At 47.5% G+C, this 12500-nt stretch overlaps 1 protein-coding gene across 1 annotated transcript in view; it reads right to left on the bottom strand.

The window, feature by feature from the left end:
* Positions 1 to 8377: 8377 nt before the first annotated feature.
* LOC311328433 (calcium uniporter protein, mitochondrial-like) overlaps positions 8378 to 12500 on the bottom strand; it is a gene marked incomplete at its 5' end in the record, with an annotated part of 9038 nt that continues 4915 nt past the window's right edge. The window contains 3 exons of the mRNA XM_084462401.1: positions 8378 to 8467; positions 11188 to 11304; positions 11809 to 12012. Coding sequence (XP_084318527.1) covers positions 8387 to 8467; positions 11188 to 11304; positions 11809 to 12012 — 402 coding nt within the window. The remainder of the gene's footprint in view (positions 8468 to 11187; positions 11305 to 11808; positions 12013 to 12500) is intronic.

Below are 12500 nucleotides of genomic sequence, written 5' to 3' on the forward strand. Positions count from 1 at the left end.
CCTCTGTAAACCACCTCTCCTGTCAGGATGGACACATGACCGCCGAGAGGATACACACACACACACACACACACGCACACACACACACACACACACGCACACACACACACACACACACACACACACACACACACACACACACACACAATCTAATCGTCTTTACAGGCAGGCTGTGTTGGATGTTATGGAGACAGACTGTAGGAAGAGCCGGAGGCCAAGGTTGAACGGAAGAGTGGGTCAGGGATACTGACAGTAAATACAAGGTCCTTGAACAACAGAGCAGGTCTCACACACACACACACACACACACACACACACACACACACACACACACACAGACAAGTAACGTCTCTCTCCAATTCACAGAAAAGTACAACATTTACACCGGCATGCACCCACTTACAGTACACACACACACACACACACACACACACACACACACACACACACACACACACACACACACACACACACACACACACACACACACACACACACACACACACACACACACACACACACACCTGCAGTTCACAGAAAGGTACAATGCAGCAGCAGCATTGCCTGTAATTCCCGCCAGCTATGGTGAGATGAATTGAGATGAAGAGGCAGAGAGAGAGTTTTCTATTCCTAGACTAAAGGTTTCCTCCTGGTTCTAAAGGTTTCCTCCTGGTTCTAAAGGTTTCCTCCTGGTTCTCTGGGCCGGTAGAGGAGGTCCTCGCTCCCCTCTCTCAGCCCGGCCCGGCTCTAATGGAAAATCTATCTGCCCTGGGCTGGGCTCCAGACACCAGCACCGGGTCATGACACCGCCGGAGGCAAGCGCTGGAGTATACATGGCTATAAATGGGCAAGCGACGAGAGGAGGTGAGGAGGTGAGGAGGGGAGGGGGAAAGAGGAGAGGAGGTGAGGAGAGAGGAGGGGAGGGGGAAAGAGGAGAGGAGAGAGGAGGGCAGGGGGAGAGAGGAGAGGAGGTGAGGAGAGAGGAGGGGAGGGGAGAGAGGAGAGGAGGTGAGGAGAGGAGGGGAGGTGAGGAGAGAGGAGCACCGGAGAGCAGATGGGAGAGGAGCAGCGGTGATTTGAGGGGAGTAGAGAGGAGCAGAGGAGAAGAGGAGGTGAGGAGAGGGGGAGAGAGGAGAGGAGGACAGAGGAGGTGAAGAGAAAGGAGCACTGGAGAGCAGATGGGAGAGGAGCAGCGGTGATTTGAGGGGAGGGGAGAGGAGAGGAGGACAGAGGAGGTGAGGAGAGAGGAGCAGAGGAGAAGAGAGGAGAGGAGCAGGGGTGATTTGAGGGGAGGGGAGAGGAGCAGAGGAGAAGAGAGGAGCAGTGGTACTTCATTTCATCTGTCCAGTGCCCAGTCCACAGCTCAGGAGCTATTGTAACAATCATGGCAGGTCAATGCAATAGATCAACGGCAATCGCTAGTCCCATCTCAGTCCCTCACAGGCATCCATTCTCTTAATAGTGTGTTAGACAGGATATCAGTCTCTTGTGTTCCTTCATATGCTGTAGTCAAAAAACTATCTGTCTGACAGACAACTGATCAGTCTTCTGAGGGTATATCAGTCCAATGGTGTGTGTGTGTGTGTGTGTGTGTGTGTATAACAAGTATCATTACTTCGCTCGTCGGTATCGCTTCCATACGGGTGGGTGGTATTCACACTGAGGAGCGAGTTTAACCAATTCAACTCAGTTACGCGTGTGTGCGTGTGTGTGTGTGTGTGTGTCAGGCGCGCATGTTAGAGATGATAACACTCACCCATGGCTGCTGTGGAGTGTGTGTTCAGCAGGAGAGCGGTCAGCAGGAGGAATACCATCATGACTTCAGCGTCTCACCGTCTCTCTCTTTCTCCAGCTAGCAGAGTAAGTCCAAGCTCAGGTGTGAGTGTGTGTGTGTGTGTGTGTGTGTGTGAGGCGTCGGAGGGTGTGAGACGTCTCACAAAGACGTCTCGAAGCAAATGAAAAACAGGATGTATTATCTATTATCTTGGAGGCTTGGCTAAGGGTGAGCTCGGAGGAGTGTGTGTGTGTGTGTGATGGAGAGGCAGTGACAGTGTAAATCTGTGTTACCTTGACAGCCCCGATCTGATCATACTAATGTCAGCACCATCCTCCCATTGTTTCATAAACCCATCTTATCCTGAACCAAGCCCAACCCAGATTACACACTCCTTCCTCCTCCGCCTTTTCTCCATCACCCTCTTCCTCCATTTCTCCTCCTCCTGTTTCCCACCCTCCCTCTTCTGTTCTCTGCCATCTATCTTCCTTCATCTCGTAGATTAAATTACACATTCATCCATTCTCTGAGATCACAAAACGAAAGGATTTCAGAGCGGATGATGATAACATTTAAATGTGATTCAAGTCATCCTGGGGAGTTGTGCTGTCTGACGTTGTAACCTTCCATATTTAGCAGGCCTGGAAAGACAGAACACATATCTTATCAGTAGGGACATTAATGATGTCAGACTCTGAGTCTGTCTGTTATCTGTGCCTTCACAAGTCCAGAGCATTTCCTACAATGTACCAGGACAGACTGGGAAGGACAGTTCCAGAAGGAGAGGGGGGGGGAGGGAGGGGGGGGAGGGGGGAGGAGAGGGAGGGGGGGGGGGGGGGGGAGGAGGGGGGAGGAGAGGAGGAAGAGAGGAGGGGGGGGGGGGGGGAGGGAAGGGGGGTCTCACTGTTGGTCCAATGTGAGGACACTGGGTCTAGATGTTGCTGTGAGCCCTTGAGACTGGTTAACAAAGAATACAACCAAGCAGTGGGCAGCCATCGTTCATGGCGCCCGGGGACCAAGTCCAAGTGGTCAGTCCAAGTCTTGGTCAGTGACCGGACCGAAGAGCATGTTCTTCTGCATGATTTTCGTAGTGGGTTCTTTGGGAGGAAATGCTTGCGAACAGGGGGAGAACATGCAAACTCCGCACAGACAGACCTGGAGAACTTCTTGCTCTGAGGCGACAGTACTACTGTTGCTACTGTACCACTGTGCCGCACGTGAGCGATTTTGGGATGTTTGGGACTAGCTAATAGCATAGTCCACTATGTTAGCTAATCCACTGTTAGTTAGCTAGAGTCCAGTGTGCCAGCTAATGAGCTAGTTTTCTTATTCAATTAAGCCTAATCTAATTTCCTAATAACATTCCTTAGCCCCAACCTTGCCGGCACTCTCCAGCCTTTAACCGACCGAGTCAGAACCCAAACAGACCTGAACCAGACTCTTAACGTCTTCCTATGTACAGACCTAATTAAACCCACCTTTAATGAATGGGGCCATTAGAAGAAATTAACTGGAAGCTGTCAGCTTGTTGCTGTGATTACTCTCCTGTTCGCCTTATTTACTCTGTACGGGCAGAAGGTCTCCCTCCCTCCCTCCCTCCCTCCCTCCCTCCCTCCCTCCCTTCCAAACAGTCTGTTCTGCAGGCCTATCTCCTATCTCAGCAGGATTTCCAGTCGATACAGAAGAAACAGGAAGTCAGGGTTGACTTGGAACAGCTGGGGGGTCAGGAGCCAACGCAGGGGCCAAGGCTGGTCTGGAGGACTGTGGTCAAACATTGTAAACATGCATGTGGTCCCGACCCACTGAGCAAAGACACGTCTAAAATACGTCTTTTAGATGTCTTTTTTTGTCTTTTTCGGACGTCCAAAGACATCCAATTAGGAGCCAGAATGAAAGTTTTTTTAGACGTTCAGATATTGAACCTGTTCTGCACGTCCACAGACGTCTTAGAGGGGTCCAAGCCAGACGTGTGAATATTGAGGGGGTCCAGCAGACGTACAAATGGGGTTCAGGACCGACGGACGTTATTAAGACGTGATCTGAACGTCTCCCTGACGTTGTGTGTTTGCTGGGTAAAGGCTGCCCCAATCTGATGCATCACAACGACCAGTCTATGGTAACAACTATCACATAGTTTATGTACTCTATACATATATACCCTACTGTAAGTACAGTACTGTCAACTCTGTAGTCGCATTCAGACAGACACACCACAGGGGGGCAATCTGCTTCAAAACCTTGATAAGGATTTTATTGGTAACTGAATTGCATTTCTCTTTTATACATATTTCATAAATGATACAGGATTTTACATTTTCTTTTTTTGCCAACATTACAGCATCCGATGTCAACGTAAAACAAAAGACAAAAAAAAAGAAAGATGTAGTAGTTAATGATATCAATCCCGCAGTCTGCTTCACTCTATTCAGATGAAACATCTCTTCATAAGTGCACACAAACAGGATACAAATTCAAAACATACACATCCAAAACTTCAATGTGATTGAGAGAGGGGAAAAAAGGTGAATATGGAGATTTAAAAAAATACAAAAAAGGAAGAGGGGAAAAGGACGAGTGGAGAGAGGGATGAGTGGGGCGGGGGGAGAGAGTGAGGATGTCGGCCGACGCGCTGGCGGCGTACGCCTCATCGAAGGGACATTTAGGGTCAGGGGTTAGGGATCATCTGTCAGCTCTGACAGCTCCTCGGAGGGAAGATGGGGGGATGACTCCTCCTAGGTATGAGGGGGGTGGGAGTGGGAGAGTGAGAAGGAGGGTGGTGAGGGGGGGAGTGGGGGTGGGGGTGGTGAGGGGGGTGCAGGGGTGGAGTGGGGGTGGGGGTGGTTAGGGGGGTGGGACTGGGAGAGTGAGAAGGAGGGTGGTGAGGGGTGGAGTGGGGGTGGGGGTGGGGAGGGGGGTGGGACTGGGAGAGTGAGAAGGAGGATGGTGAGGGGTGGCGTGGGGTGGTGAGGAGTGGAGTGGGGGTGGGGTGGTGAGGGGGGTGCGGGGGGTTGGCTGGGCTCTAGCCAGATTTGGCAGGGCAGATTCTATCGACATGGCAACGTGGCGGCCCTATCCATGCCCTTTACAACTAGGAATCTCTACTAACGACGTTCTTTAAATGATCGTTGCAATATTTTTGATAAATCATCTTTTTATTTTTACATAAGTTCCCATGTAAACAGACATTCATGCAACACCCGCTTTATAATAAAGTTCCCTATATTTGATATATTTTGTAAAAAAGAAAATAAGAAATAAGAAAAAAAAGCAACAGAAAAAGGCAATAAAAGGTGGATAGTATGACAGGAAGTAGTAAGTCACATGTAGAGAGGGACAGGAGGTAGGAAGTGACAGACATTACATCTCCAAGGAAACCAGAACTATCCTCAGTGTGCACACGCAGTGTGTGTGTGTGTGCGTACTCTTATCTGCAAACGTAGCTTTTTATGGACGAGAGGGATTTAAAGCCATTGATTGTGTGAGTAAGGGGCAAGGACAAAATGGATTTATACTGATATTGATCGGGAGTGATTAGGAGGAAAGGATTCCTGGACATGCCCTCTCTAGGCTTTCACACACATTTTTCCTCCCTCTCTCCCTCCCTCCCTCCCTCCCTCCCTCCCTCCCTCCCTCTCTCTCCCTCACCTCATTCTCACAAGCCTCGCTGTTCACTGAAAGAGAGCAGCAGTTATAGCTTCTATACTGAATGGACTCTATAATGTATCCGGTCATGAGTGTATAACCCATGCTGACAGGAGAGCAGCTCTTCTGAGGAGGTCATGGCAGGTCTGCACTCCTCCAGCTGGGCAGCTACATCTCCAGCAGGTCCTCACTTTGTAAACAATCTGATACCTCCGTCTACTGGACACAAATAAAGTGGTTTCCTTGGAGCACACACACTAACGTTTAATCATGTATGATGCATAGTGTACACATACGGGCACACGCGCAGGCTAGTGCACGCACGCTCACACGCACACATACTAATGACCATGTGACGGGATGTTACTGGGGACCAGCTCTTGGACCAATGGGAGATCAGGTTGTTGGATTGTGCTTCCTGTTTCCCATGGGTGGAGCCTTGGTCAGCTGACCTATCCTAACCCTCACCTATACTAACCCAAATTACCCCTTAAATCTACAGTAACCTTAACCTAAGCATTCCACACCCCTGCTCTAACCAGACCAGCTTAGACAGGTCGACCCAAAAACCATCCCCAGCATGGGAAACAAAAAGGGTTTAATCACCTACAAATAACTTATCTGACCAGAGTTTGAGACTGTGTTGAGCGTAGATAGCAGAGAATGATATCCAAAATAAATACAAAACTGCAAATATACTCCTTCCTACACATTCACAAGGTTCTAGTGAGGGCATCCCTAGCATGCATGCTGCCTAGCCTAGCCTGGCTTATGTTAGCCTAGGCTCATTTAATTTAGCCTATCCTAGCGTAACCTAGCCGGCCCTACAGGTTCAGTGAAGGGAGGGAGCTCTGGCCTGATGGCTAATTACCCATGATGCTATTCGGTCCAGTAGAGTAGATACGACATACGTTGAAGGATATGTAGCTATAAGGCTTCATAACACAACAGTGTTAAAATAAACTATGGAGGTGATGGTTCAACATTTTGAATCTTTAGGCTGATGTAAGTTTGACCTCCCTGACCTTCCCGCTCTCTCGCTCATGTCTTGATTTCAGTGTGTCTCTCTCTTTCCTGACTGACCCTGGGGTCAAAAACCTGGTGGGACTTCAGGGACACCCTAGTAGGACCAGTAGCAGAACCAGTAGATATCTATTCCCCCCAGGGACGGTATCTCTCAGGGACGGTATCTCTCAGTGTGTCTGCGGAGAAGGTTATCTAGCCAAACCCTGTTCTTTCAATGTCTCACACATTGTCACACACATTGTCACACACATTGTCTCGCACACACACACACACACACACACACACACACACACACACACACACACACACACACACACACACACACAAACACACAAACAAGCTTTGTCATCAATCAACAGCACACAGTCACATTAACTCATATCTCAATTCGTATCATATTACATCTTTCAGAAAAGTCTTTGTATTCACATATAAGCTAATATCATATCAAGGTCACATCCTCTCTGATTGCCACTGAAAAAACCATCCCTGAAGCCCTTTTAATCCTCTCTCTCTCGACTCTAGCGCTCATGCACAGGCTGCCGCAAGGAACTGTGGGAGATGTAGTGGGGTAGCACTCTGAGCAGATTAGACTAAGCCCCTTCAGTCTGATGGACAAGTGTGTTTGTGTGTGAGTGATGTATGTATGCAAGTGAAGTTGGGTCAATCTGGAGAGAGAGAGAGGGGGAGAGAGAGAGATACATGAGAGGGGGCATCAATGAGGGTCCTACATGTCGTTATGATATTTAGGAAATGCAGAAATGTAATAACTACTGATCACCAGAGCTCCCCTCCCCACACACACACTGAAAATAAACTACCCTCTGTTCATGTCCATTGATTTTAGATATATTTATATAGATATAGACATATATTCATAACAAATATAGTATGGCTTTCAAAATAAAAAGTGCCAAAATATTTTTTGGAATAAAAGAACCCACAGTGATGTTTTAGGCGCTAATCCTCCCGGATGGGGGGCGGAGCACTACAGGATGTCAACAGGAAGAGAAATTGAGGTGAGTCACCTGACGCCCCTCCACTTCCTGCAAAGGCTGAGACAGGCTCCTGATAGGGCGACACGCCAGGCAGCTGTCCATCACAGGGAGGAGCAGGGCGGGGCAGCAGGCTCTGGCCAATGGGAGGGCTGGATCCGAGCAAAGGTCACCTGGAGGGCCTATCAGAGTCCGTGCATGCAGGGAGCTGCGGCTAGCCGCAGGAAGTCTTTGTAAACTTTAAATCATGTGTTCAAGTCCCCCAGAGCCCTGCCTCGCCCAATCAGAGGTGAGCTGTGTGTTCCAGAGCCCAGCCTCATCCAATCAGTAGACAGCTGTGTGTTCTAGAGCCCAGCCTCATCCAATCAGAGGAGTGCTGTTTGTTGACAGAGCACTTCAGAAGCCTGGATCATATGCTGCCGTGCTGAGATTGGTGTTGGTGTTTCAGAGTATCCCAAGCATGTCTCTCTCTCAAACACACACGCACGAACACACACTCAAGACACACACACGGCTGCCTCGCTGTACTGTATGCCACCTCGGCTGTACGAATCTGCTCCTGGTGTGTCACTTCCTGTCTGGCCCTGTGGACTTCCTGCTGACGGTCTTCTAGAGTCCTGTGGCCAGTCCCACCTTCGTCATCGTTATCTATATCTTTGTCGCCATCATCATCTCCACTCTGTGAGGGATCCAGTCCTGCTGTGTTAGTCATCTGTTCTCTTGAATGGTTTAGCTCACAGTTCGGCTCCGTCACAGGAGGAACAGGAAGTCATCTCCTACCGGTGATCAAGGGATGAGGTTGTCAAGGCGAGAAAGAGAGAGAGAGGGACGGAGAAAGAGAAGAAAAGAGAGAGTGTGAGACAAAGTAATGGGGAGGGGTGAGGAGGAAGAGAGAGGAGAGTTTGAGGGAGGGGTAGAGGAGCGGAGGGGTAGGGAGTCAGTCTTCCCATCAGTCTTTGCTGGGGGTGATCTGCTGGACGGGCAGCTGCAGCTGGAGGGGGTCCCTCAAACGCTTCAGATCCAATTCCACCTGGGGCGGGGGTCAGGGGGGTCAGGGAAAGAGAGAGAGAGAGAGAGATGGGATCAGGGAGAGATATACAATGGCTGTATTACAAACGGTAGGGCTCTACCTTTCGAAGTGACGCCATGTTGAAGGGCATTCCTATCAAAATGGCCCCTCGTAGCGGTCGTTTTCAAAGTGAACAAGTGATGGTCACTTTGGTCACACAATTCTTTGACGTCAAACCAAGACGACAAAACGTCACCATGCAGTTTACGGTCATTAACTTACTAACAAAGATGGTGGACGTTGAGGTGACCCTAATTTGTCAACCTATAGCTTAACCCTTTTAACCCTGAAAATAAAGTGACAACACTTCGAATATTAATTGGATTTTCCCTATAATACTAGAAAGCGCAATTTCTCAGTTTTCAGCAAGTGTTGGAGTGAGGAATTAAAAAAAAAAAAATTGTTAGATATTTTTGAAATGTTGCCGGTGATGTGGTCGTATTAAAAGGGTTAAAAGTTTGTGGACATTGTAGTTAAATCTGTTGGTGAAAAAACGTTTTTTTCTGGAAATATCCTAGTTACATCGAGATAGAACTAGCTATAAGTAGTTTTGTGTGTGGTATTTATTCAGTTTGGGGAATTTATGATCTAGCAGCTAACTAGCATTAGCTCAAGTTCGCCCAAATGAACAAATCAACGATTGGATGTGCCAGAACTTTCTTCAACTAAACAAAAATAAAACTGAAGTAATTGTCTTTGGAGCCAAAGAAGAACGATTAAAAGTCAGTGCTCAGCTCCAATCAGTAATGCTAAAAACCACAAACGAAGCCAGAAATCTTGGTGTAGTCATGGACTCAGACCTGAACTTCAACAGCCACATTAAGACAATTACAAAGTCAGCCTACTATCACCTGAAGAATATATCAAGGATTAAAGGATTTATGTCTCAGCAGGATCTGGAAAAACTTGTCCATGTGTATCTTTATTAGGCTTGACTACTGTAACGGTGTGTTTACAGCTGCAGCTGATTCAGAACGCTGCTGCTCGAGTCCTCACCAAGACTAAGAAAGTGGATCACATCACTCCAGTTCTGAGGTCTTTACACTGGCTTCCTGTCTGTCAAAGAATTGACTTTAAAATACTGCTGTTGATTTATAAAGCACTGAATGGTTTAGGGCCAAAATATATTTCTGATCTGCTGCTACGTTATGAACCATCCAGACCTCTCAGGTCATCTGGCACAGGCCTGCTTTCTGTCCCCAGAGTTAAAACTAAACATGGAGAAGCAGCGTTCAGTTTTTATGCTCCACATATCTGGAACAAACTTCCAGAAATTATAGGTCTGCTGCAACTCTCAGTTCTTTTAAATCAAGACTGAAGACTTTTCTTTTTGCCACTGCTTTTTATTCAAATCAAATAATTATTTATTCATACACTGCACTAACTTTTATTCCTGTATTTTATTTCCCCTGCATTTTGTTTTGAATGTTCTGTTGCATTTCATTTTATATGACCTTTTATGTGTTGCACTTTGTCTTGATGCTTTTAATGTCTCATGTAAAGCACTTTGAATTCCCTTGTTGCTGAAATGTGCTTTTCAAATAAACCTGCCTTGCCTTGCCCAGTTGCTAGTTAGCGACGAGACACAGAATCCCGGCTGATAAACCATCTTCATCCGTCGGCCAGGATCCTGCCTCTCATCGCTGCCAGGGATTAAAGTCAGTGGACAGTACCAGCCTACAGTATGCTGTCTGGATATAATCCAAAGGCCAATTCCCAAAAAAGAATCCCTCTACTGCATACGCTTCATACCCCGAAAAATAATAATAATGAGAAGAACAAGCTACTGACTGGCAATAATAGTCTACAGAGTGCAAGATAACAAGGCGCTCGCCTGGGTCTCAGCCCAGAAAAGTGTGTGTTCATGCACAACACAGAGTCCAGAGGCAACACAATCACAGGATCGCTAGCGTAGCTAGCTCACTGACTACATTTTTAGAAGCTATATTTACTTACAGTATTTAGACCCAATTGTGCTTGGCTGAGATGGGAACGGGACATCAGACACAACATTAGTAATGATTAGCTGATCGGCTACAGCTAGGTCAAACCCAGCTGCTTAACCCTTTTAACCCTGAAAATACAGTGACAACATTTTGAATATTAATTGGATTTTCCCTATAATACAAGAAAGCGCAGTTTCTCAGCTTTCAGCAAGTGTTGGAGTGAGGAATTTTTTAGATTTGTTAGATATTTTTTTTATATTATTAAATATTTGTTAGATATTTTTAAAATGTTGCCGGTGACGTGGTCGTATCGAAAGGGTTAAACAGGTGATGCACAGTGACACATTGTGAAATTCTAAGATGACATCACCGCTTGGGTTTATATGAGATGATGAAGACATCACTTTACCACTGAAAGTTTGGATTCAGTTTAGATAGGATTCATTAACAATGTTTATCCATAGCTTTTGACAGACTGTTGACACACACGACAGCGCTGAAATATGAAGGCCATTCCAAACCAGCGTTATTTTGAAACCCTACGCCCTATGCCCTTCAGAGTCCTCTCGACGAAGGGAAGTGACTTCATAGGGTGTAGAGCGTAGGGATTGGAATACAGCCAAAGTGTTGCGCTGTGTTGGGTACACCAGTGTGTGTGTATGAGAGAGAGAGAGTGTGTGTGCATACAGTATGACAGTGTGTGTGTGTGTGTGTGTGTGTGTGTGTGTGTAGTACCTCAGCGACAGCCTCCTTCAGCTGGTTGTACTTGTCAACGTCAAAGCGTGTCCTCTTCACCCCCTTGTGAAAGAACAGCAGGTACTGTCTGTCCCTGGCGTCTGGGTAGATATACTCCTGCAGGCCACAGGGAACACAAGGTCAGGACTCACACACACACACACACACACACACACACACACACACACACACACACACACACACACACACACACACACACACCACAACTCACACACTGCACGCACACACACACACACACACACACACACACACACACACACCGCAGCTCACACACTGCACACACAATTTATTTTTTAGGGCTTTTCAGCTTTTTAATGGGACAGGACAGTTGAGAGAGACAGGAAACATGGGAGAGAGCGAGAGGGGAGGACATGCGGCACAGGACCCGAGCCGGGAATCGAACCCGGGTCCGCCGCCATAGGACCAGCCTTCATATGGTGCGCGCCTTACCCGGTGAGCTACCAGGGCGCCCCACACACATGCACTATTGCACATGAATACAGACTCTGGAACAAGGCTATATCTGCATGGCTAGAGTCAGTGGTGTGTGTGTGTGTGTTTGTGTGTGTGTGTGTGTGTGTGTGTGTGTGTGTGTCTTACCTGGCGTGTGAGTACAAAGTAGGCGTACATGGCCATGGCGGTGCCGTAGGTGATGAAGTAGGTGACGGGCTCCATGATGTCCCAGGAGTACTCCCACCAGGTCAGGCGTGCCAGCACCCCAAACTGGGTGGCCATGTAGGCCATGCCACCCCATAGCACCCAGGTGGTCCGGCGCTCCGCCTTCCGGCCTAGCTCCTCCTTCACCTGCACGCACGCACGCGCACACACGCACACACACACACACACACACACACAGGTTAGCATATACACACAGACAGTAATTTCTCAATTAGTATTGCCTACTAAATGTCTGGTAATGGACAGATATATCAATTCATGAGTTGAATGTCAGTCTAAAAATCCAATGAAAATCTCAATTTATATCAAATAATTTTTATATATGAAACACAGCAGCATGCAAGAGAGAGAGAGGGAGAGAGAGTATTATTCAATTTCATAAATATATGCATATTTAAGAGGTTTAACTTCTCATCCCCAGCAAAAATTGTGTATGCAGGCTACACTGTTATATGGTCCCTACCCATGTTACCACACCTACGCCCTTGATGCGAAGATACAGTACAAGGACGAACATATACACACACATATGCGCACACACACACACACAACCATGTATGCGGAGATACAAGGTCACACACACATATGCATACGCACACACACACACGCACGCA

This window comes from Borostomias antarcticus (assembly GCF_949987555.1).
Source record: "Borostomias antarcticus genome assembly, contig: scaffold_696, whole genome shotgun sequence".
Lineage (NCBI taxonomy): Eukaryota > Metazoa > Chordata > Actinopteri > Stomiiformes > Stomiidae > Borostomias > Borostomias antarcticus.